The sequence below is a fragment of the Hemiscyllium ocellatum genome, chromosome 6 (genome assembly GCF_020745735.1).
Source record: "Hemiscyllium ocellatum isolate sHemOce1 chromosome 6, sHemOce1.pat.X.cur, whole genome shotgun sequence".
Lineage (NCBI taxonomy): Eukaryota > Metazoa > Chordata > Chondrichthyes > Orectolobiformes > Hemiscylliidae > Hemiscyllium > Hemiscyllium ocellatum.
In genome coordinates, this window is record NC_083406.1 from 88,000,325 (window position 1) to 88,027,859 (window position 27,535).

Sequence of the window (27,535 nt, forward strand, 5' to 3'; positions counted from 1 at the left end):
TAGAGAGCATAGGTTTAGGGTGAGAGGGGAAAGATATAAAAGAGCCCTAAAGTGGTTTAAGCTAGCACAATGGCAACATTTTAAAAGGCATTTGGATAGGTATATATAGGAAGGATTCTGGATCATGGTGCTGGAAGAGCACAGCAGTTCAGGCAGCATCCAACGAGCAGCGAAATCGGCGTTTCGGGCAAAAGCCCTTCATCAGGAAGAAAGGCAGTGAGCCGGAAGCATGGAGAGATAAGCTAGGGGAGGGTGGAGGTGGGGAGAGAGTAGCATGGATTACATCTCTTCCCACCCTATCTTTTGCAAAAATGCCATCCCGTATTCCCAATTCCTCCGCCCCCGCATTATCTGCTCCCAGGAGGACCAGTTCCACCATAGAATACACCAGATGGCCTCCTTCTTTAGAGACTGCAATTTCCCTTCCCACGTGGTTAAAGATGCCCTCCAACGCATCTCGTCCACATCCCGCACCTCTGCCCTCAGAACACACCCCTCCAACCGTAACAAGGACAGAACGCCCCTGGTGCTCACCTTCCACCCTACAAACCTTCGCATAAACCAAATCATCCGCCGACATTTCCGCCACCCCCAAAAAGACCCCACCCCCAGGGATATATTTGCCTCCCCACCCCTTTCCACCTTCCGCAAAGACCGTTCCCTCCGTGACTACCTGGTCAGGTCCACACCCCCCTACGACCCACCCTCCCATCCTGGCACTTCCCCTTGCCACTGCAGGAACTGTAAAACCTGTGCCCACACCTCCTCCCTCACCTCTATCCAAGGCCTAAAGGAGCCTTCCACATTCATCAAAGTTTTACCTGCACATCCACTAATATCATTTATTGTATCCGTTGCTCCCGATGCGGTCTCCTCTACAATGGAGAGACTGGGCGCCTCCTAGCAGAGTGCTTTAGGGAACATCTCGGAGACACCCACACCAATCAACCACCCCGCCCCGTGGCCCAACATTTCAACTCCCCCTCCCACTCTGCTGAGGACATGGAGGTCCTGGGCCTCCTTCACCACCGTTCCCTCACCACCAGACGCCTGGAGGAAGAATGCCTCATCTTCCGCCTCGAAACACTTCAACCCCAGGGCATCAATGTAGCCTTCAACAGCTTCCTCATTTCCCCTTCCCCCACCTCATCCTAGTTTCAAACTTGCAGCTTGGCACTGTTCCCATGACTTGTCCGGACTTGTACAACCTGCCGAGCTCCTTTTCCACCTATCCACTCCACCCTCTCCTCCCTGACCTACCACCTTCATCTCCTCCCCCACTCACCCATTGTACTCTATGCTACTCTCTCCCCACCCCCACCCTCCCCTATCTTATCTCTCCATGCTTCCGGCTCACTGCCTTTATTCCTGATGAAGGGCTTATGCCCGAAACGTCGATTTCGCTGCTCCTTCGATGCTGCGTGAACTGCTGTGCTCTTCCAGCACCACTGTTCAAGAATTTGGTTTCCAGCATCTGCAGTCATTGTTTTTACCTATATGACTAGGAAGGATTGGAGGGATATGGGCCGGGTGCTGGCAGGTGGGAGTAGATTGGGTTGGGATATCTGGTCGGCATGGACTGGTTGGACCGAAGGGTCGGTTTCCGTACTGTATATTTCTATGACTCTGACTTCCTATCAAAAATAAAAGTAACTGAAGAATATATCAGGAGAAGGATTACAAAGTTTGCGATATGATGATCAGTTATGTTGATTTATCAGGCAAGCTCTAGCAGCACCTCATCCAAACCTGTGGCTGAGCTTTCTGGGTTCAGGTTAAGTCGTGTTTGTCTGCAGAAAATGGGAGGGGTAAAATGTGTGTTCTATAACAACCAAATGCAAGCCAGTTTTGTATTTTTCAAGGTTTTAATTTGAAAGTTCTCAAATTCATTAATTCATTTCCACATTGACCCAAAACAAAAATTTTGTGAAGAAAAATGTTTTGTAGATTCTTCAATATCAATATTTAGAAACTCAGATTTATGGAAATGCCTGCAATTGTGTTGCATTTTGTGTATTTTTAAGCAAGCCAAAAAGACTTTTGAGAAGGATTATAGCAGTGTCATGAGCCTTGGGAAGTTATTTTACAAAGAAACTTCTAACCTTTGTGTTAGTGTTACTGCTTATCATTGCAGAAAGAAATATGGATGAGCTACAAGGAAATAGAAATAAAACTACAAACAGGGAATTAAATGTACAAGGTAAATTTTAGTTCCATGTCACCCGTTATTCTCATTTATAAAAATTGTGTAGTTGACAGTTGAGAATTGGGACTGGTGGTTAAGTGGTTTAGTCACATGCTCCTTGGGTCAGACATTGTGGGCAGTAAATACATTTTATCATACCAAGCCATCTGCTGTCCTTGTCCATGAATTTCATTCGTCAGGGATGTGGTAGCAAATTTTCTCCTAGTTTAACAGATTGTCAATACATTTGCTTCAGCCTAAGCTAGTGCTCATTAGAACACCTGCACAAACCTAACATTGTTGCTGTCTTCACCACCATCTGAAAAGGAAATGCAATAAACGCAAAAGTATAGATTGCCCTTTTGCAAGTAATGCTCTTTACTTAAATACTATGATACTTCACCATCAATAGTATGATACTTCTGTTCATCATTGTAGGTTCCTATTTGCAGTTGGAGCAGTATAGTGATTTATATTTCATAAATGTACACCAAAATTCTATTTATGCGGGAGTTGGTGTTAAATTGGCCTTTTGGGTTTTTGAGTTTTTAAAAATTCTTTCATGTGATATGGGTAAGTAGTCTTTGCTACATATTCCAAATTGCCTTTGCCTTTGGGAAAAAAACAAAAGTCAACAGTTCATGTGATACAGGTTAACTTGCAATGCTCTTAGTAAGGGAGTTCCTGGATATTGATCCAGTGATAGTGAAGGAAAAGCAGTGTAGTTCCAATACAGGATATTGTGCCACTCGGAGAGGATCTTGCACTTGGTGTTCCCATTCATCTGCTACCCTTGTCTAAAATGTGTATTTGGAAAGTTCTTCAAAGGAGCTTTGAGTTGCTGCAATGCATCTGGTAAATGATGTGCAATTGTGTCAGTGGTGGAATGAATGTTTACGGTGTTGGATGGGATGGCAATCATGTTTGCTGCTTTGTCTGGATGGGATCAAGTTTTCTGATCTTTACTTGAGCTGCTCTACTTACTCACCTGAGCAAGTAGAGTGTATTCTGTCATATTCCTGCCTTCACCCTTGTAGATGGTGCACAGGCTTCATGGTATCAGGAGTTGAGTTACTTCCTTCTGTTCCCAGCTTTAAATTGTTGTTGAAACTACAGTGTTTTTGTGGCTGGTCCAGTTCATTTTCTCGACAGTGGTAACCTACAAGAATTTGGTAATGGCAGATTCAGTAATGTTAATACCACTGAATATCTGGGCAAAGTAAGGTAAGCATTACTTGGCAGTTTTGTAGCATACTTGATACCTGCCACGTTAGACAAATTTGAATGTTTTTGAACTCTTGCAGCACTTTGGTGTCGGCTGTTTTAATATTGGAAATTACAGAAAGAGACCACTTGGCCTATTACATCTGTGCTGGTTCTCAGATGAGCAGCCTACTTTGCATCATTTCCCTTCTTTGTCCCCATAATCCTGCATATTATCCCTTTTCAAATAACTGCTTGATTCCATCGTAGACTGTCTTGCTTGAACTAGCCTCCTCCACAATCTCTGGAAAAGCATTCTAAATCCTGTTCACTACTGTGTGAAAAGGATTTTCCTCCTATCCTTTTACTGCTTTTACTAATTACTTAAAATTCAGATCCTCTCTTTCTCAATCCTTTCACAAGTAGAAATATTATCTCCCTATCAACTCTATCCAGACCCCTCACAATTTTAAATAAATTGCATTTCCTATCAGTTCCCTTTTCCAACGAAAACAGTTCTAACCTTTTCAATTTATCCTCATAAGTGAAATCCCTCATTCCTGTTGTTGTGGTTCTGTTCGCCGAGCTGGGAATTTGTGTTTCAGACGTTTCGTCCCCTGTCTAGGTGACATCCTCAGTGCTTGGGAGCCTCCTGTGAAGCGCTTCTGTGATCTTTCCTCTAGCATTTGTAGTGGTTTGAATCTGCCGCTTCCGGTTGTCAGTTTCAGCTGTCCGCTGCAGAGGTCGGTATATTGGGTCCAGGTCGATGTGCTTATTGATTGAATCTGTGGATGAGTGCCATGCCTCTAGGGATTCCCTGGCTGTTCTCTGTTTGGCTTGTCCTATAATAGTAGTGTTGTCCCAGTCGAAACATGAATTCGACTGGGACAACACTACTATTATAGGACAAGCCAAACAGTGAACAGCCAGGGAATTCCTAGAGGCATGGCACTCATCCACAGATTCAATCAATAAGCACATCGTCCTGGACCCAATATACCGACCACTGCAGCGGACAGCTGAAACTGACAACCGGAAGCGGCAGATTCAAACCACTACAAATGCTAGAGGAAAGATCACAGAAGCGCTTCACAGGAGGCTCCCAAGCACTGAGGATGTCACCTAGACAGGGGACGAAACGTCTGCAATTCAAGTTCCCAGCTCTGCGAACAGAACCACAACAACGAGCACCTGAGCTACAAAACTTAAACTTTGAATCCTTCATTCCTGGAACCGTTTTCATAAACCACCTACACACTGTCCAATGCTTCCATGACCACCTCAAAGTGCAATGCCCAAAATTGGATTCAAAACTCCCAACTGAGGACTAACTAGACACTTGTACAAGTTGGATAGATCATCCTTGATAAAATTTATGTCCCTATTAATAAAATTTAGAATACTATAAGCTTTGCTCACTGTTCTCTCAACCTACCCTGCTGCCTTTAATGATTTATACACTTATACACCTATGTTTCTCTCTTTGCATCCCCTTTAGAGTTGTATTTGATATCCTATGTCCCCAAGTTCTTCCTAACAAAATAAATTGTCATGCACTACTTAGTTTAATTTCATCTGTTACTTACCTATCACTCCACCAGTATTTCTGTTTTCTTTTGAAGTCTTGCATTGTTCTCCTCTCAATTTATAATGCTTTGAAATTGCAACTGGTATTGAATGTTATGCAATTGTCAGTGAACATTCCCAATTTTGACCGTATGATAGAAAGAATAGTCCAGCATCTTTTCATTTGTAGGTAGAGTCAAAACATAATAGTTGCATAAATGAATGCAACTAATGAGTAACAGTTACTTCAAAAATTGTGATTAATGATAGATCGTGATAGAAGTTTTATTTATTCATATTTTCACTGGTTGTAGGTGTTACTGGCTAGGCTAGCTTTTATTATCCATCTCTAAATGCATTAGAAAGTGGTGGTGAGTTGCCGCCTTGAACCCAAACTACTGTTCGGAAGGGAGCTCCATGGTTTTTGACCCAATGACAATGAAGGTGGAGCAATATATAGCAAACTTTGTTTTAAATGGCACCTTATGTGCTGGTACTCCGAGAAATTGGCAAAAATTATGTACCTCAAAAACTGCAAAGTTTACTGTGTTATTCAGTCCATTTACTTTGAGGTAAATATATTAAAAAAAACAATGTAACTATACTTGTTCAATTGAATGGCCACATGAAATATCACGAGTTGATTCAATTTCTCCTCAAATACTACAGTATCTGAGTAGTCAGTTGAGGTTGCAAGTGAGAAGACTTTCTGCCGGTAAGTTTTACTTAAGGCAAAGTTGCATTATTATTTAAGTGATTTATGCTGTAAGTAAAGTGTAACTGATATATATATATATATATATACACACACACACACACACACACACACACACACACACACACACACACACACACACCCTTTGCACTTTGTTTCTATTGCTTTTTGTGTATTTTTATATTGATTGTATTCATCTCTTGATTATCTGGAATATTTGATCAATCGGCACAATCCAGGTCCCGTAGATGCCGGATAATGTGAAGCTTACTATAGCACCCAGACAGGATGCTGGAGTAGCAAGGAGAGGAACTGGCAAGTAGTGGTGTTTTCATGCATCCCTGCTGTCATCCATCTGTTTGGATTTATGTGGTACTTTGCAAAGCTTAGGACATTGAAAGAAAAATGAATACAGATAAACGTACATTTGCTTTCTCGGACAGTAGGGGCATATTGCACTCTGTTGACCTCCTTAATGAATGTAAAAGCCTACATTGTTCTTTATTCATTGATGATCGTTTTGTGGGGAAAATCTCTACTGCAGCTATTTATCCAGTAGTTCAAGATTCTTTGAAGACTCAGTATCCTTCAGGTCACTACGTAAAAATCCTGACACAGTCTGTCATCAGTTTCTCTTGTGAATGATGTCTTCCTGTTTTTCTTTTCATTTTTCCCCTGCTATTTAATAGCTAAAATATCAACAGGAACTCTTGTTTATGCTAGGCCAACATGATGGACCTCTCCCTCGCCAACATGCAGGATTACTGCCAGAATCTCTTATTTGGGCATACATTGTCCAACTGAGTTCAGCACTGCGTACCATTCATACAGCTGGACTGGCCTGTCGTGTCATGGATCCAACTAAGATTCTTATAACTGGTAAAACCAGGTAAAACTCTGAAATGAGATACCTTATTCTAGAACCCTTTTTTTGTTTAGAATTTGGATTTTTTTTCCAAATATTCAGATTTTCTAAAATATTTTCTTCATTAGCCACAAGTGTTGATATGTTTGTATTTATTTATTGACCTGTGAATCATTCTATTTATGTTATTTGCATACATTTATTTAGAAATGTGAGAAAATAAATCCAATAGAAATATGTTGTGGCATTTCTTCAGCTTCCTTTTAAGTTTACTTGCAATTTTTCTAACATTGTTCGTAAAATGATAAATTCTGTCTGCTTATTATTTGGTTTTGCACCAATTTTAAGACGGGCATTTTCAGACAATATCGTTATTAAGCTTAGAAAGGTCACCCTCCCAGAAAACCCTAGGGACCTTCGCTCATTTGAACTGTGTGAAATATATTGTGTATAAGCATTGTGCTGGATCTTTCCTATCATTCTCTGTAAAACTGTCTTGACTTCATTCAGTGATTTTTGCTTTTGATTGTGCTGTACATATTCTGATATTTTCTCTTCCTTTTTTTTTACATATTTTGTATTGGAGCTATATGCTAAATTTTCCTCTTGACCTTGTAGTGACTTAGCTGACTATAATTCATTCATCAATAGCTTATTATTTAAATCAGCAAAGTGTGGGGATTCATTATGTTCTGTTTTTCTGCAATGGTTTTTTGTTGGAGTCCAGTTCACAAACAAAAGGAACTTAAATAATACAACAAATAAGGAAAACTTTGAGTTCAAAGATGAACCTGAAACTGAGAAGTTGCATAATGAAAATGTTTCTGAATTCACTTTGTTTTTGCAAGGTTACGTGTCAATTGTGTTGGAATTTTTGATGTCTTAACATTTGACAGTAGTCAAAATAATCCACTGGGAATGATGCCTCAGTATCAGGTGAGTGCGATTTTTAATTCAGATCCCTTTGCCAATTTTGCTTCATACTGTTTCAGTGGTTATCTGTGACCAGGATAATTTCCCAACTGAAACAAATACTTTGAAAATCATTCCCTTAACTCCATTTGTAATATTCTCAATCACTGCAGAAATACAATCTCAGTAAGATGAAAGCTTAACCATAGCTAATGCAAAACCAAACTTCATAACTCTCTTGAGTTGGCTCAACCACAGCAAATATGTCAGTTACATATGTCAAAAATGTCACCTGCTTTAAAATCGCACAGGGTAAGATCAGACTCCTGTTCTGCATTCCTAATCACTAATGTTCTTCAGGGAAGAAAATTATCCAATTTCACCTGGTCTGGTTTACGTGTGCCTCCAGACCCATGTTAGATTAGATTAGATTAGATTTACAGTGTGGAAACAGGCCCTTCGGCCCAACAAGTCCACACCGACCCGCCGAAGCGCAACCCACCCATACCCCTAACCTAACACTACGGGCAATTTTTTTAGCATGGCCAATTCACCTGACCCGCACATCTTTGGACGGTGGGAGGAAACCGGAGCACCCGGAGGAAACCCACGCAGACACGGGGAGAACGTGCAAACTCCACACAGTCAGTCGCCTGAGGCGGGAATTGAACCCAGGTCCCTGGCGCTGTGAGGCAGCAGTGCTAACCACTGTGCCACCGTGCCGCCCCTAAAGTGTGGTTGATTCTCAATTGCCCACTGGGGCAATGATTATGAGTACATTAGAGTTTTAATTTTTGTCTCTCAGGTCAAGAAAATCGTGCATCATTTTCCCTTCATCTCAGACCTCTCCACAATCAGCTGCCCAATAGCTTCACAATATTAGTCCCTGTTCCTGACTAATTTCACCTCCTTTGTAACTTTTGATTTGGTCTCTTTGATGACATAGAACTCTTGTTTCTAGATCCCTTACCACACAACTGCTAAACATCAAACTGATATTCCTGGCATTCATGTTAGCTCAGAAGTATTGCATCTTGCTACTTCAAATCTGCAGTAGTACTGTGTTATTAATTTATCTGTCTTCTGTAGCTATAATCACATTTATAGCCTCCGTTCCCCCGCCCCTAGTTTCCTTGATTTCATAATTGTTTCCCAACTCTTTGTCCATTTCACTAGAAACTTAACTTTATAAATCACCACTGTGCATTCTCTCCATGACACAACATTGACGAGGGTACACCCACTCTTTCCCTCCACTTTATTACTCTAATTTCTAAGGCGTTTAGTACTTAATTTGCAATATCATCCTCTTCTGTTTTTTTTTCTTTACATGCAATGACTCTTGCTTACTTCCATCCCTCTTGAATGGAGTCATTGTATTTCCATACCAATCCCCATCCTTCCACCACATCTCCACCAAATGGAGTACTAGAGCCAATCTCTGACCAAATCCTTAAATTTGGATTTAACTATTCATCTCCACCTTAAGACCCATTATTCCATTGCCCCCTTTGCTGCTTTCCTTAAATTCTCATCTATTGAAAATGCAGCTCTTGTGCTTAGCAACACTCATCTATTAGTTCTGCTTTTTCCAGCATATACAATCTATCAACTTCCTCTACAACTTCCTCAACATGATCTTTGTTTCACTCCTGGACCTTTCAACTTTGACATTCTGCATATCTTATGCTCTCTCTAGTAGATGTTGTGGCTACCTAGACCCTCCTGTCAAATTCTCAACTGGTACTGCTGTGCCTTTTTCACATTTTAAAAACCTATGTTCTTCCCAACCACCTCGTTCTGTTCCTTTTGCTGTTTCACTGTAAAGTCCTTGAAGTTTTCTGTATTGGCAGTGATTCTATTTAAATAAAAGTGGTGACACGGCTTTAGAAGTTCCTATTAGCATTAATCTTTTGGACCCTTGTTTTGGGACCTTTTTGTAAACCTTATTAGTTAGTTGGAAGGGTTGTCTGATTACTTTGAAAATTTTAGAATTTCATAGGATTTAAAACCTCGAAACAGAGCTGTTAGGCCAGATTTCTACTTTATTGGGAGATCTGATTCTAGGAAGTAGTTCCGAGTGGCAAGGAAGCCAAGATGGAATTTTCTGGAAGGCAGAGGGAACATAGCCTAGGCAAGAAAAAAAAAGTGATCTTAGCAAAGCTAAATAGAGTACATTTTAATGTAAGAAGACTAGAGGATAAAGTAGATGAGCTAAAAGTGCAAGAGTAAGATATTATGGATGGACAGGATTGACAGCTCAATATTCCGAATTGTAAGGTTTTCAGGCTGAGATAGAATGGATATAAAAATGGTGGGGATGCTTTGGTCACAATATTGATGAAGAAATCAATTGTAGCAGTGAGGAAGGTGATATCATGAAGGACCATCAAATGAGGCCATATATGGAGAAGTAAAAAACAAAAGTGCCAAACACACTGGGTGTTTACAATAGGTCTCCAAACAGCCAGGGAAAGATAAGGATCAGATTTATGGTCACGTTTCAGAGTCATGCAAGAATAATAAGGCAGTAAAAGAATTTAACAAGGCAAGTATTAACTCGGATGGTTTTAGAGTGCAAGGAGGGAGGGAACAAAATATTTAACTTGTAGTCAGGGTTAATTTTTTAGCCAAATAAAAACTGAAAGAACTGCAAATGCTGTAAATCAGAAACCAGACAGAAATTAGAAAAGCTCAGCACATCTGGCAGCACCTGTGGAGAGATATCCGTGTTAACATTTCAGGTTAAGTGACCCTTTCTCAGTTCTGCTGAGCTTTTCCAGTAATTTTAATTTTTTTAAGTTGTTGTCTGGAAAGAATTGGGCATTAAGATATGGCCTTGAATAGTCATAAAAGAGCTTGGATAGTTGCAAGGCATAGAGCATTTTGTAGATGGTGACTATGACTCAATTATATTGAGGATAAATATGGAAAAGATTGACTGCCAAGAATAAAAGTTCTAAACTCAAAAGGCAAACTTTTCTAAAATGAGATACAAGGTGTATCTCAATTCTGGCTAATGTGGGAGTGCAGCGTAGGTTCACGAGGTCAATTCCTGGAATGGAGAGATTACCTTACACTGAAAGACTGAAGCGACTGGGCTTCTATACCCTTGAGTTTAGAAGACTGAGAGGGGATATGATTGAGTGGTATAAGATTATGAAAGGATTGGACACTCTGGCAGCAGGAAACATGTTTCCGCTGATGGGTGAGTGCCGAATCAGAGGACACAGCTTAAAAATAAGGGGTAGACCATTTAGGATAGAGATGAGGAGAAACTTCTTCACCCAGAGAGTGGTGGCTGTGTGGAATGCTCTGCCCCAGAGAACAGTGGAGGCCCAGTCTCTGGATTCATTTAAGAAAGAGTTGGATAGAGTTCTCAAAGATAGTGGAATCAAGGGAGATAAGGCAGGGCGCGGATACTGATTAGGAATGATCAGCCATGATCATATTGAATGGCGGTGCAGGCTCGAAGGGCAGAATGGCCTCCTGCACCTATTGTCTATTGTGTCCCAAGAACAGCTACTTGAAGATAAAACTGTCACACCAGTGGGAGGTACTCAAGGAGGACACAGTGAGACTACATGTCAAATATGTTTTCATGAAGATAAAGAGTTGGGAGCAACAGCAGAGAAGGAAGATGAAAGTCAGAATTAAGAAAAGTTGATCTAAATACGTAAGAGAGCTTATTGGAGTAAATAAAGTGCAGGAGGTAACTTTAAAAGAATATTGGAAGTGCAAAGAGTGCAGAATAAAAGAAAATTTAAAACTTGTTTTATTTGAAAATTATCTAAAGAGCAAGGTAATTGCTATGGAAAATGTTAGAGTCTGGAAGATGTGGGCACAGTAAGGTTATTCTGTGTTAGTCTTCACATGGAAAGGCTGATGTAGTACAGACAGGTTGGAGTACTGTGGACGTATTAGAAGAAATTAGCATAGAGGGGTGAGAGTTTAGCAGCCTTAAAAGTATGTAAATCTAGAAGCCTGGATGAGATGTCTCTCAGGCTGTTGAAACAACTGGGGCTCTGGCAGAAATTTTCAAATCCTCTTTGGTCATAAGTCAGATGGTAAACGACTAATAACATTGTCCCATTTTTAACCAAGAGATAAGGTGTAGATCAACAAATTACAGGTCACTCAGGCTAACCTCCATGGTGGGGGAAGTTACCAGAAAGAATTTTGAGGGACCGACTATATCTGCTGTCGGAGAGGCATGAATTTGTCAGGGATATCAGCATGGATTTGTTGAGGGAAGTTGTATTTGATCAAATATTTTAAGGAGATAACTGGTATCGATGAGAGTGATGCATTTGACTTGGCCTTGTGGATTTTAGCAAGGCTTTTGATAAGATCGCTCATGATTGGTCAAGAAAGTAAGTGGTATGCTTAATTCCCAGTTGGCTAAGGGGCAGGAAGCAAAGGATGATGGCACAGAGGATGTAGAGCTTAGAAGTCTTTCTTTCTTTTTCATGGGGTTCCATGGCCTTGGTGCTGGGGCCTTTACTGATTTTGGTGTACTCGGATGATATCATTTTAAATATAGGGGATATAAATCAAGAGTTTTGTGGTTGATACAAAAATTGGCAGATTGGAAAGTGGTGAGAAGGCTAGCCATAAATGTAAGAGAATATCAACAGATTGCTCAGGTAGACAAAGCAGTGTCAAATGGAATTCCACCTTGGGGAATATTCTGGGAAACTTGGGGAAGGCTAGCAAGGCAAGATATTATACTATGAATGATAGTACCTGAGAAAGTTCTGAAGTTGGTGTGCATATTCACAGCTTCTTGAAGGGAGCAGGGCATATTAGATAAGATGGTTAAGAAAGCATATAGCATACTTGCCTTTATTAGCAAGACATAGAACATGAGAGCAAGGAGGTTATGCTGGAATTTTATAAAACACTGTTTAGGCCACAATTGGCATATTACATGCAATTCTGGTCACCACATGCAGGACGGATATGATTGTACTAGAAAAGGTGCAGAGAAGATTTGCTAGAATGTCATCTAAACTGGAGGATATGAGCTATGATGGAACATTTGAATAGGCTAGGGTTGCTATCTTTGGAGCAGTGAAGGTTGAGAGGGGACCTGATAAAGGTGGAGAAGTTTATGGGTGCACTGGTTGAATAGAAGGCCATTCAGCCTATCGAGTTCACACTGACTTTCTGCAGAGCATTCCACCCAGACCCATGCCTCGACCTTATCCCTTTAACCTTGCATTTTGCATGGCTATTCCATCTGGCCTGTGCACCCCTGGACGCTATTGGCAATTTAGCATGGCCAGTCCATCTAACTTGCACACCTTTGGAATGTGATAGGAAACAAAAACACCCAGAGAAAACCCATGCAGACAAGAAAAGAATTGCTAACTCCACAGACAGTTGCCCAAGGGTGAGATCAAAACTGCATTCCTGGTGCTGTGAGGCAGCAGTGCTACAACTGTGCCACAAATCTAGAATTGGCAGAAACTCAAGTGCTGCTTTCTTCATTCCTTACTTGGAATGTCAGTCAAATAAGCTAATCACTGCTGGGTTATTTATTACCTATATCTGTAACGTGAATGGAAGATCCGAATGCATGGTACTGAATTTGTCAATGACACCAAGTTAGGCAGGGATATTGAGTTGTCATGGCATGTTAGAATCTGCAAAGGTTAAGCGAATACACAAATTTAGCAGATGGATTATAACGTGGGTAAATGTGACTTTGACTGTTCTGGCAGGAAAAATAGCAAAACAGCATATTATTTAAATGGAAAGAGATTGCAGAACTCAGTTAGTTGCACAGAAAACGTTGGGTGTCCTGGGTATATCAATAAAAAAAGTTTGTTTGCAGATGCGTCATGTAATTAGGATGGAGTGTTAATGTCCATTGCAGGATAATGGAATATTACAGGAAGTTTTAATGTAACTGTACAGGATCGCAATGATCCCATATCTAGTGCACTGTGTGTGTTTTTAATCTCTATTTTACAAAAAAATGCATTCGAAGTAGTTCGGAGAAAATTTATCCAAATAAATCCTGAGGTGTTTGGCTTACTTTGTGGAGAAAGGTTGAACCAATTAGGTGAACTAGTGTATATCCACCAGAGTTTAGAAGAAATTTGTAAGAGGTTGAGGAGTCTTGATAGAGTGTATATTGGGAGGATGTTTCATTTTTTTGAGGAGGCTAGAACTAGGGGACACAGTTGAAGAACAAGAGGTCTTTTTAAGATGGTGATGAGAATTCTGTTTTTCTCATGGTCATTAGTATGTGGAAATTTCTTGAAGTGAATGCTGCATCATATAAGTTATTCAATGCTGAGTTAAATGGATTTTTCCCAGAAAAGGGAGTTGAGCGTTATGGTGGGGGCAGATCTGCGTGTGTCCCAGAGATGTTCCCTGAAACGAGCTGCAAAATGGCGTCCTGTCTCCTCCGTGTAGAGGAGACCACATCGAGAGCAACAAATGTAGTAGATGAGGTGGATGGGTGTGCACTCCCCACTTTCTCCTAAATCCAGCTCCAGCCACACTAGGAAAGAATTACCATAATGTAGGACAAAGCAAGCCTGCTTGAATAACACTCCATGTGTCATCATAAATGTTCACTTTATTCATCCGCACCACACACTGTCTGCAACCTATCAAATACTCTGCAGCAACTTGTCAAGATACTGTGTTGACAACATCTCCCAATCACGTCGCATCCATTATCTAGACAGGCAAGGCTAACTGGTGCATGGGAATACTTCAGACTGCAAGTTTCCATTCCAATTGCATATTGTTCTGAGTTTGAACTTATCACTTTTCTTCATCTATTGTTTTAAAATCCTGAAACACCTAATTGAACAGTGCTTTGGGACTACACACACACAGAGAAATTCAAGAAAATGGCTAATCACCACCTTCACAGCCTTTTAGGTACTATTAATAAATACTGACCAGAAGAGTGTGCCTACATGCCATGAATGAATTAAAGGTAATAAAAAATGTAATACTCCTAACAATAAATATTATTAATATTAATGCTTAATATTATCTAGGTACTTACATATAATTAATATACACTTTTAAAAATAAATATGTATTCAACATTGAACGATTGAGGATCGAGAAATTTGGTGGTGTGGGGATTAATATCCTGGGTTCTATTAAATTTGCTCGAGTTCAAAATCAATCCATACAGACAAAAGTCCTCATGGTGCCAAATGTTAATGCTTGACAAAGTACATAATAGCTTCAGGCCTTGATTGCAGAACAGTTGAAAGGTACATGTATATCATGTCACCCAGCCCCTCATCTCCAAATTTGACTGGTATTATGAGATTTGGATTGAAGCACAGGTAGAAGACCAGGTGTTGTGCTTCATTTATAATGACGCCAGAATGATGCACAAATCAATCAGTAATGTGTACTAAGGAAGTGATGACAGTTACTCAACTATGTCTATAATTTTGTAAAAATAACATCCAACACTCCTCCTGGTTTTCATGATGTTGCTGAATTTACATATTATCTGGCTATTAAATGTGATCGTATTTCAGCCTACTAAGTAGTAATGATGTCGTGATGCACTTTGGTCAGAAGAACATTCAAAAGTTCTAAAGGGCATACAGGAGCAGAGAGTTTTGAATGTATATGAGCACAGATCATTGAAGGCGACAGGACAGGTGGAACAAGCAATTAACTAAACTTACAATGTTTTTGGCTTTATTAATAGAGGGATAGTGTATAAGAGCAGGTAGATGATGTTGAACTTGTACAGGATACTTGTTATACCTCAGCTGGACTATTATGTACAGATCAGGACATCATATTATTGGAAAAATGTGAATGCACTGGAGAGAGTGTCCAGAAGCAACTGAACTCTCGATTGTTCTGAAATAAAACTTTGAATCTTCTGTTCTGAAGTCAAAGCTAAATTAATTGCTTTATTCTCCCTGTCATAAACCCAATCAAAGAAACATTTTATCCATTAACAGTACAGGGTTCTCCCATTCATTCAACTGCAATCACATAGTTCCTTGGAACTCATTTGTTTAGGTCACTGCCGAAAAGTCTTTCTAATGTTTTCAAAACTGTCCCATTTTGAACTCCAGATTACAAAAATAGATGATGTCTTCTTCATACACCTTTCACCATAATGACAACTACTCAATTTGTCTTTTTTTCTCATGCAATCTCTTCTGCCATTGCTCTCCCCCAACTCCCCACTGACATCCAGTTTTTCTTTTCCTCTCTTCACACAGTTTGGACATTAAATTTATCCATGCTAACTAATCACCCTCTTCCTTTGTACCTTACTTGTTAAATGCCATTAGTTCAAAATACATGTATGTTTATCCTATTCATCGAGATCACAAATCCCTGTTTTCCTATTTTTTAAACACACGGACAAAAATTACAAACAATGTTTTATGACATTTTAAAACATCCCAAGTGTGCACAAGTAATTTGAATTAATGAGGACTGGAAATATTGAAAGTACTTAGCCCTGGCAGCATCTCCATACATAACTATTTTAGCATTTTCTATTTTGGTTTTAGATTTCAGTAATCCATAATATTTTCTCTTTCATCCAAATAAAAAGAAATATGCCATTCCAACAAAAGTTTTTAGGCAGCCATTGATTGTGTGCATTTTTAAAAATTAACTGTTTAAACATGTTTGACATACCATTGGTGGAAATGAGATTAAACCAGACCTTTTGGCCCAGAGGTATGGGTCTTGTAGCTTTGATTGTATATTTAGTACCTTAATTTTCAGTTGCTTCCCAATGAGAACATTGATTTTGGATGTAAACCTGAGTTACATTCTGCAAAAGATGCTGTAAACCAAGAACATAAACAAATAGTGGAAGAAACTTAGGCAGTCAGGCAGTATTTATGCACAGAGACAGAGTTAACGTTTCAGGTTGATGAGCTTTCTTTAGAGCTATTTCAACGCATTACCAATGAGCGAGTCTACATTTATCTCCTTGACGTTCATTGCTGTTAGCATTGTCAAATTCCTCACCAACAACATCCTGGGATGCTGGGGGGAGGGTGTGGTCCATAGACCAGAAATATACATGATCTATGCTATGACTACAGGAGCAGAGCTATTCAGTATTCAGATATAAATAGATCATTCTTGAATCATTGTTAACCATAGCAAGATGCCCCAGCAGCACGTAGAACCTGTTACGAACAGTGAGTTTGAATGCAGGAAGAAGCCTTTTGTTACTCAGTTGGTCCTCAGTTTTAAAAAAGAATAGTTTGAGACATGGAGTTAAAACCCATGTCAGATTTATGACTGGTAAAATTATTTACAACATACAAATAAACCAATGTTTTTCAAATGAATCTAACATTTATCATTTTGATGTACTTTCAATTCCCAATTTATGTTTTCTTGCACCAGCAAGCCGATCTGATCTCTCTAGGAAAAGTGGTTTTGGCCTTAGCTTGCAACTCTGTGTCAGGAATTCAGCGTGAAAATTTACAAAAGGCTATGGAGTTGGTGTCCCTCAATTATTCTTCAGATCTGAAAAATCTAATTCTGTAAGTTATTTTGCAAAGCTGTTCTTTAATTAGTGTAATCTGAAAGTATCTATTTTGATTGAAATGTGCTAAGCTGCGGTTACATGTTCTGCCAACAGCATGTTTTCTTCCTGTGTTAGCACCTGTCAGCCATGGCTCAGTCGGTAGAACTGAGTGAGAAGCATGTGGGTTTATAAACTCCACTCGACTTGGCACAAAAATCTACACTGACATTTCATTGTTGTATCGAGAAAATGCTACATTGTTGGACATGACATATCTTGAATGTGATATTCGACCAAAGCCCTATCTCCCTATTTAAATGAATGTATCTGATCCTCTGGCATGCGTTTGAAGTAGAACACAGAAGTTATTCCCAGTGTGCTAGTGCACAATTATCCTTCAACCAAAATCACAAAAACAGATTAGCTAGCCATTAATGTATTGTTGTTTGTGGAAGCTTGCAGATGGAAGTTGGCTGTTATATTTTCTTATTACTATAGTGAGGAAATTTCAAAAGTACTTAATTTACTGTGAATTATTTTGAGAAATTCAAAGGTCATAAAAGGCGCAGTGTAAATTCTGGTCTTTTATTGGCTCCTGCCTTTAACAGGATGAGGTGCAATATGCTTATCAGATTATAGAAAAGAATGGTGCTCTGGAGAAAGAACAGCTTTCAAAATTGAGATAGACTCTTACATAAAGGGCTTACAATTTTGTTTTTAATAACAAAATTAAAAATATTAATTTGTTTAGTATGTGAGTTTATGTTCATGTTATTAGATTGGCTTTTTATTTTGAATATCATTTTTCATTAACTTTCACAGCGCACTTGGTAATTAGTTCAAAAGTAACCATTTTATACCTTTTTGTTCAATAAAATGGAAATTCTTTATCCCACTGAAGAAATCTACGATATTTTTCCATTTTAGGTTTTACACTTGAAATCAGGTCATCTTGTCACCGGTTCTGTTGATGCTGTGACAAGAATCATATTAGAGGTAGTCCCACTGTTGGTACTGAAAGCAAGATAGATGATACGATGCTCATCAACATTTTATCAGTGGCAGCCTAGGACTGCTGTCCAGTTGAGGACAATATCCCGTCAGTCCAGTTGGAGCCGCAGTAGCCTTGACAGGGCCATCAGTTGAGTTATCTGCTACTGACACTACAGAAATCAATTCCGTGCTGAGGTGCCATTGTAGGCAGGTTTTTTTAAATCAAGGCGTGCCCTCTCAGGCTCCAGCAATTGCAGCAGTTTTACATTCTCTAGTTGTGGTATTGCTGGTGTCAGGTGGTAATTGTTGCTGTGGAAGCTCCCAAATCTTCTGGAAAGAAATAATATTAACTTCGCAGAAGGATACAATGATAATCCTCAGCCCTTTCAATCTAGATACAGACTGGAAAAACCGGAGGGCAAAGGCAGACTCAGTGTGAAATTGAAAATGTATTTTCTGGATAGTTTCTCAGCACAGGATGTTTTGGAGCTAACCAGAAAGTAACGTGTATACTACACCTGATGATGTGCAAAGAAATAAGATCAATTAATCACCTATTAATGAATATGGCCCTACATGGCAATAGTCATAATTTGTTGTAAGGAGAGAAGAGTGAGTTCAGGACTAATATTTTAAATTTAAGTCAGGACAATTGCACAAAACCACAACTTGTTACAGTAAATTAGCAATTAAGTAATGGATCAAGAGATACAATAGCAGATGTTTAAGGGCATATTTCACAGTGCGCAGAATAGATACATTCCGATGAGGGACAAAACATCCAAGAGGTGGACTTGTGTGGTTAATTAACTCCATTAAAGATAATACCATACTTAAAGAAAAAGCATATAATTGCACAAAAATGTATGCCAAATCAGAAGATTGTACAGAATACAAAAATAAAAAATTAGAATGTGTGAGAAATATACAAGTATAAAAGCATTTGAGTTTCTATAGGTATTTAAAGTACAAAATAATTAACAAAGTGAGTGTTGGTTCCATATATAGCAAGAGAGAGTCTAGAGAATTAATGGAAAATTAGATGGCAGATGAATTGAAAATGTATTTTGCAAATGCCTTTAAAATAAAGCATAGATGCAACATCTCAGAAATAGCTGTAAATCAGGATGGGGAAAATAATTCAATTTGCATTTGCCAGGGAAGTGGAATTGAGCAAAATGTTGTTGCTGCTGGCTAACAAGTTCCAGGTCCTTATGGACTGCAGTGGGAAAATGTGAAATTGTCCATTTGGCAGGAAAAATTAGCTAGTAAGGTAGATGATGTGTTGGCTTTCCCAGATTCAGGGAATGTTCGTTAGATTATAAAATAACCTGTGTCGGAAAGGGGAGACAAAGCAGAAAACCACAGGCCAGTTTCTTTAACATCTGTCATAGTAAATATGTTAGAAGTTATTATTCAATTTGTTATAGAAGAAACTTCGAAAAGTTTAAGACAATCAGACAGAGCAAACATGGTTCTGTGAAGTTAATTATGTTTAGCAAATTGGTTGGAGTTGGAGTTCTTTGAGGAAGTAGCACATGCTGCAGATAAGGAAAACCCTGGATAGACTAGGATTTCATAACATTTGATAAGGTGCCACATCACACATTGTTCTGGAAAATAAAGATTGTGGTTTAGGAAATAACATATTGGCATAGATGGAAGATTGGCAAGCTGACAAGATACGGGATAGGCAGAAATGGGTCATTTTGTGGTTGGCAAGAAATGACCAATGGTGTGCCAAAGAGATCAATGCTGGGGCTTCAACCTTTCAATATTAATTTGAATGACAGGACTGAAGGTATAGTTGCTCAGTTTGCTGATGAGACAAAGATATGTTGGAAAGTAAGTTGTGAAGGAGGCATAAGGAACCTACAAAGAGATGTCAGCAGGTTCAGGGAATGGGCAAAGATGTTGCAACTGTGTGTAATGTGCGAAATTGTTCATTTGGCAGGAAAAGAGCAGCAGATTTTATAAAGTAGTGAGAGATTGCTGATCTTTGAGATGCAGAGAGTCTGGAGACCTGGTGCATGGATCACAAATGGTTGATATGCAGGCACAGCAAGTACATGGGAAAGCTAATGGAATGTTATTGTTAATTGCAAAGTGAGTTAACTGGTGAAATCACATCTGGAGTACAATGTGCAGTTTTGGTGCCCCCAAATCGGTAGGGATGTAAATATATTGGCAACAGTTCAGAGAAGGTTTACTCTATCAACACTGGTGTTGTGTTTTAGGGAAAGATTAGACAGGTGAGACTTGCCCATTGGAGTGTAGAAACGTAAGAGGTGAATTGTTTGAAACATTTAAGTTCCTAATTGGTTTTAACATGGTATGTGTAAAAAATGTCTCCTCGTGGAAAAATTTAGAATTAAGGGTCAAACTAAAGGATTCACGGCTGAGGTGAAGGAGTGCATTTTGTCACATAGGTTTAAGTGTCTTTGGAACACTCCCTCAGTGGAAGCAGAGTCATAGAGATGTACAGCATGGAAACAGACCCTTTGGTCCAACTTGTCCATGTCGACCAGATATCCCAACCCGATCTAGTCCCACCTGCCAGCACCCTGTCCATATCCCTCCAAACCCTTCCTATTCATATACCCTATCCTATTCCTATCCAAATGCCTCTTAAATGTTGCAATTGTACCAGCCTCCACTACATCCTCTGGCAGGTCATTCCATACACATATCACCCTCTGCGTGAAAACATTGCTCCTTAGGTCTCTCAGATCTTTCCCCTCTTACCCTAAGCCTATGCCCTCAAGTTCAGTTTTAAGGCAGTAGTAGATTATTAATAAGCAAGGGGCTGAAGAATTATCAGGGGTATGTGGAGTTGAAGTTGCAATCAAGTCAACCATGGTCTTGAAATATGGAACAGGCTTAAGAGGCTGAGTGGCCTACTTCTGCTTCTAAGTCGTATATAACTGATATTTAGGGAGGACATGATTGAGGTGGATAAAACTGAGGAGCATAAACGGGATAGACAGGAAAAAACATTTACCCCATACTAGAGGAACAAATGACCAGGTATGGGCAGGAGGTTTAGAATGCATGTGAAGAATTTTTTTAATTCAGTGTGGGAATCTCAAATTCACTACCTGCAAGGGTGAGAGAGACAGAAATCTTCATGACATCAAAGTATTTAGATGTTTGCGTGCAATGCCTAGGCATACAAGGCTATGACCAAATGCTGGAAAATTGGGTTAGAATAGTTGGATATTTACTTTTGACTGACACAGACTCAGTGGGCCAAGGTGCGTTTTTCTGTGTTGAAATCTTCTTTGAGTATGTAACCTGCTGGTAGGACACCTTGGCTTATGTGTGTACAAGGCAAGTGGCCCCTCCTATTGCCATTAAAATAGCCTCTAGTTTATTGCTCCACTTCGTTCCACTCTGAAAATATCTCCTGGCGGCAGGGAGAATATCACATTCCGCTTTGGCTCCCTGTGCCATTTTATGACATCTCCTATTTTCGAGCCCCTTGGCTTGTATAATAATAAATCATATTTAATTTGTTTCAGCAGTTAATATTCTCTCATGCATTCGAAATTTGAAGTAAGTTGTTTGTTTTTCTTCTCTTCACTTTTTCCTTTGAATTTTTTAATATCATTGCGCAATGTTATTTGATTCCTTCGTAGTTTTCTTGTCATTCTTGTTTAATTTTGAGAGATTGAAGCTGATCAGCTCTCGTTCTTTTTGGATGAATGCACCATCTGTGGTTTGGAGACTGATTTCAATGTTGCCACCTTTCCTCAAAAGGCTTTGCTTTTTGATTTATGGCAACACTTCCTTTTAGTATATATTTAAGCTGTTAAATGCGAACGTATTAGAGAGCTGTGATTCTCATGTTTGGTTGTTCCATCTTGCAACAATTTCAGTCAAGCATGTTTTTAAAAAAAAATCCAAATGATTATTTTGCACTTTCTTTCACGATCCCTGCTGTCAAATAGAATACACATAGGCACGCATTTCCATTTTGTATATGATGGGTGAATTTCATCCAAAAAATAAAGTAGTATTATTATGTTTGACTGAACCTACTTATGCCTAATTTATATATAACAACACTGACTGAGTTTCAAAAAGATTTCATTGGCTGTTAATTGCTTTGAGATATTTGGTCGTTGCAAAAAGCAATTTAATTCCAAGTCTTTCTAAAATCATAAGTACCCATGATTTATTGGAACAGCAATCTATTGTAACATCTCTTTTTTTTTCCTTATAATATCAACTTATTTTAATTTTGTATCTTTTCTTTAGATAAATGAGTGCATGAAGATATCAGTTGACTGAATGTAAAATCCTTAAAATAAAAATGCATTAATTGACCATGTTGCAGTCTGATAAGATATCTTGTTCATTATCTAGTTGGTGTTATGCTTTTCTCCTTTAACTATCCTATAACTGAAACCAATCTGAATGTGCTGTTAGTTTCTTGTATCATGTGGAAAATCAACAGTTGACGGAATAAAGTTTTGCTGTTCCACTTTTTTTTTTGGCTTTTGTAAATGCCTTTTAAAAATCAATTCCGAGATGATCTATTATCATGTAGATTTAAGGCATAAAATGCTTAATCTTTTACTGTAATGTATATTCAGTTTGCATCCTTAACAAAATTTCATCATAAAATGTAATCCTTTCTTAATAGCTTACATTTTAAATAAATGTCTTGCACTAGGTTGCACACTGTTGAAAGGAAAACCTTTATGTTTGCAAAAATTGGTAATTACATTTAGTGGAAGCAGATTAAATTTATAACTAGCAGATTCAAACAGCAGCATCTTAGCTGATAACAGCTTTTTTAATTGTGCTACATCCAGTTCACTTTCAGCTAGATTATTTTATCCATTTCTGAGCACCATGCTTGAGGAATCGTATGAAGACCTTGAAGATGGTACAGAAGAAATTTACTATGCCTGAGGGGTCTTGCTAATAATATAGTTAAATAGATAGACTGGAGAAGCTGGGGTTATCTCTGAGCAGAGAAAGGTGAAGGAAGTCATTTGGAAGAGTGATTAAAGAGAAACTGTTTCCCATGACTGAAGGATCATTGATCAGTGGGCCTAAATTTAATCTGTCAAGTAAAAGCAAATAGACATGGGGAAAGATTTTATGTAAGGAATGGTTAAGATTTAGGATATACTGCCTGATACTGATTCAGTAATACCTTTTAGGATAAAATTGAATAAATGCTTGAAGGAGAAAAATAATGTCAGAATTTGGGGAAAGAGAAGGTTATTGCAATTTGTTTTGAAAGAGCAGAAAAACTCTGGCCAGGAGTAGGTAATTCAGCCCCTCAAGTCTGAAAGAGTAACAGTTGTCATTCAGTGGAGCATTTAGCCTCCTGCTATCCACTATTCTACATTCTAAGCATTATCAGGTGAATCAGAAAGTGCTGGAGAAACTTAGCAAGTCTAGCAACATCTGTGGAAGAGAGAAACTGACTTCATGTTTCAAGTCCAATATAATTTCTTCAAATCTGAAAGGAGCTGAAAATGGTGCTTTTTATGCTGTAGTCAGAGGGAATGGAGGAGAACGTGCAATATACTGAGTGTGTTCAGAGCAAAATACAAAGGGACCATGAATGTTAATGAAAGTAACAGATGTAACATGTAAATGATACATGTCAAAAGGGCAAAAGAATGTCCAGTCTGCTGAGAACTGAGTCATGGCTGGGTGGAGGGATGTGGTAAAACAGTGATTTCATTGTACCTCTTTCAATCTAGTGTACTGTATTTGCTGCCCAGTTAATTTGTCCCAGCAATTACATTTCAGATGCATGAGAGAATATTATGATAAAAGCTTATTTTTCTTGCATTCACTGTTTTCTTTTGTAGAATAGGAATTATTTTGTAAATTGCTTGTCATTTTAGTATTGCTAATTCCTTTACTTTACCAAAGGCTTGGTGAAAAGTCAGCAATTGCCATGCTACAACTCAAAAGGTGATCCAGTGAAGGATGTAAGTCAATTAGGAGTCTTAGGTCACAATTGAGCACTCAGTCAACATCCTAGTCTTGCCTGATGTCTGTCACTACATTGCACGCAGAGTTCCCTTTTCTTCCCTATCTCCAGCCCCTCATTTCTGCTGCCTCCTTTACCAGGGCTTGCCACTTCCACATCCCCTGCATCCTACTTTGTACCTCATCCCAATTCCTCCTGCTCCATTCTTTTGTTTATTTATTCTGCCTTTTCCTGGATCACCTCTGGATCCCTTTCCCTTAGTGGGCGGCATGGTGGCACAGTGGTTAGCACTGCTGCCTCACAGCGCCAGAGATCCGGGTTCAATTCCCGCCTCAGGCGACTGACTGTGTGGAGTTTGCACGTTCTCCCCGTGTCTGCGTGGGTTTCCTCCGGGTGCTCCGGTTTCCTCCCACAGTCCAAAGATGTGCGGGTCAGGTGAATTGGCTATACTAAATTACCCGTAGTGTTAGATAAGGGGTAAATGTAGGGGTATGGGTGGGTTGCGCTTCGGCGGGTCAATGTGGACTTGTTGGGCCGAAGGGCCTGTTTCCACACTATAAGTAATCTAATCTAATCTAAGTAATCTAATTTTATCATTCCTTACTTCCAAGTCTCAGTCTCTTCCTTGCTCCCATCCACATTAACCCTCCTTCTCATCTTATCTCTGCACTTTCTCTGCCTTCATTTAAATCCCTATAACCCTGTTAACAACCTGAACCCAAAGATAGTTTCCAAGTTCCATGTTTTAAGCTACAAAGGAAGTCAGTGCAGAACAAGAAGGCAATGGGAATCATCGGCTGCATGTGCTGACATATTTGAACAGCAGAGGGTGCTAATGGGTGACGTGTGATCCAAAGCACAGGTCTGAGAAGCAAAAGAGAGGACACTGGGTGGAGGCCAATTTGGTTGGTCAGTAAGCTGAACATAGCCACTGTAAGATGCGACTAGGCAAGCATCTGAACAAATTGGCAAAAGAAAACTTCAGAATGAAACAAAGAAAAGTCAGTAAAATGAGATTTTTGAGGCATCTAGTGGCAGAGATTAGCAAGCAGACTGATTTCAGGAGATATAGGTCGTTACTAATGGTTAGAAACATTAGTGCCACTCAGCTTGGTTGCAAATTATTTATGATCCTGGCATTAAGAGGATTAGCATCTCTACAAATCAGTCAAATTCGATCTATTAAAACATGAGGACACATTCTTTCATGGAATCTGAATGTCAGTGACTAGGGTAGCGTTTGTTTCCCTTGAGAAGGTGATGAGACTTTTCTAATTGCTGCAGTCGCAAGTTGTGTAGGTATACCACAGTGCTGTTAGGAAAGGAAAATATATGAAGAAATAGCCTGGGAAAATGTCTACACATTCCCTCAACAGGTATGGTTCTCAAATAAGTCATTGGATGATGACCCATTTGAGTACAATGTCTAGTTGTAAGTCCTATGTTTGATTAATTTGATTTATTGTTGTCACATATACTGAAGTACAGTGAAAAGTTTTGTTTTGCGTGCAGTAAGGCAGATCATATCAAACCAGGACATAAAAATCATAGGGTATTTAATCCATCCATGTTGCTACAAAGCTTTTGGAAGGCTACAATGTGAGTTTATTTCTTGAAAAAGAGACCTTACAGTGAAAAAGGAACTGTAGGCATTAGTCAATGGAAGCAACAAATCATTTACTGGAAATAAAACTAAAATAGGAAGAATGATTCAGATTTAAGATTATTAATGTACGAAGATTTGTGCAAGAATGTCTATTTTCAGAGAAAGCAATGTAACCACAGTGTGCAGGCTTGGTTCTGAGAAATGAATATGCTCAAAGAAAATGGTAATTTCATTTTTAAAAAAAATACACTAGCCAACTGCGTGCAAAGGTTTTTAGGAACAAGCAGACAGTTACTGGCAAGGAGAAGAAAATGAGGGGAGGAATTATTCAGCAAGCTGACATGAACTGTAGATAATAATATACATATTAATTCATTGTTCATAACTCTTCAACTTAGGTATTTGCTGACTGACCAAAACCGGCTACGCAGTGTAAATGATATTATGCCAATGATAGGTGCACGTTTTTACACACAATTGGATGCTGCACAGATGAGAAATGATGTGATTGAAGACGATCTGATGAAGGTAAATAATCGATTACTAGGTATCACGTATATAAAGTAGTTTTAAGATGCCAGCATGAGACTTGGAATGCTGATTTTTTTTTAAGGTGTGCATTGTAAGTGTTTTTGCAAAGAGATGTTTAACACCAACTTTATTCATGGGGTGTTGCTGTCTAGACTAGCATTTATTGTGCATACTCTTGTTCGCATATAATGCCACTGAAGCAATCTTTTTCCTTCAAAAGAAAGCTATACAATCAAGAACTTATAGAAAGTCCCTTTTAATTATTATGGGCTGAAATCTGTCTGACTTCCACATATGTGCCTGTATCGTAAAATACTCTTTTGTCATCTTGTCCGCCTTTAAATGAGTCCTATTTAACTTTTTTTTATTAAATAGGTCCTGGATTTTTGAGGATGCATCTTCTATTATCAGGAAAGCAGAACTCTCAAATGACAACTGAATTAAAATTCATTGAGTTCAGAAATCTAAATTCTGTTTTTGCAACAGGCCATTCTTTCTTGTGCTAAGTTGCAATTGATGGTCAGAGAATTCTCCATCTTTCGAGAATATCATAGGGCTGTTTATGGGCTAAACAGTGTTAAAAGCTCTCATGATGAAAATCTTATTCATAATTGTTTTTAATGAACCGATCCAATCATGATATTAAATTCTTAATGGCCATAGACCTGCAAAAGGCAGCTTTGCTGTGTGCTGTTTAATGCCCAACCTTAGCTTTCCCTAAAAATGTGGTGGTGAGTTTTTTTTCTTGAACTATTGTAGCCCTTGGTGTGCAAGGGCACCAGCAATGCTGTTGGTGAGAGAATTCCAGGATTTTGACCCAGGAATCATGAAAGAATAGTGATGTTGTTCCAATTTGTGACTTGGAGCTGGTGGTGTTCCCATGCATCTGCTGTCTTTGTCCTTCTATATGGTAGACATCAGAAGGGTTCAGAGATACTGTTGAAAAGGCCTTGTGGATTACTGCAGTGCATATGATTTATAGCGCACACTGCTGCTTGTATGTGTTGGCGGTGAGGAAGTGAATGAAGGAGGTGCCTAACAACAGGCTACTATGTCTAAAATGGTGTCAAACTTCTCGAGTGTTGTTGAAGCTGCAAGTGGAGAATTTTCCATTATACTCCTGACCTGTGCCGTTTAAATGGTGGACAGATTTTGAGGAGTCAGGAGGTGTTACTTGCCGCAGACTACATAGTTTCTGACCTACTCTTGTAGCCACAGTATCTATATGGCTTTGAGTTAAAAAGTGAGGTCTGCAGATGCGGGAGATCAGAGCTGAAAATGTGTCGCTGGTTAAAGCGCAGCAGGTCAGGCAGCATCCAAGGAACAGGAAATTTGACATTTCGGGCACAAGCCATATATCTATATGGCTTGTCCAGTTCAGTTTCTGGTTAATGGTAACCCCCAGAATGTTGATCTCACCCATTCGGTGATGGTACAAGTTTTACTTGCCACTTATCAGCACAAGCCTGGATTTTGTTCCGCCCCCACT

The 27,535-nt window shown here is 39.1% G+C and overlaps 1 protein-coding gene across 2 annotated transcripts in view; it reads left to right on the forward strand.

Annotated features, from left to right (window-relative positions):
* Window positions 1–27,535, forward strand: part of pan3 (poly(A) specific ribonuclease subunit PAN3) — a 172,783-nt gene that overhangs the window by 124,367 nt on the left and 20,881 nt on the right. For both annotated transcript variants that reach the window (XM_060826115.1, XM_060826117.1), the window contains exons 12-15: window positions 6,393–6,558; window positions 7,383–7,470; window positions 16,831–16,970; window positions 25,914–26,043. In XM_060826115.1, coding sequence (XP_060682098.1) covers window positions 6,393–6,558; window positions 7,383–7,470; window positions 16,831–16,970; window positions 25,914–26,043 — 524 coding nt within the window. The remainder of the gene's footprint in view (window positions 1–6,392; window positions 6,559–7,382; window positions 7,471–16,830; window positions 16,971–25,913; window positions 26,044–27,535) is intronic.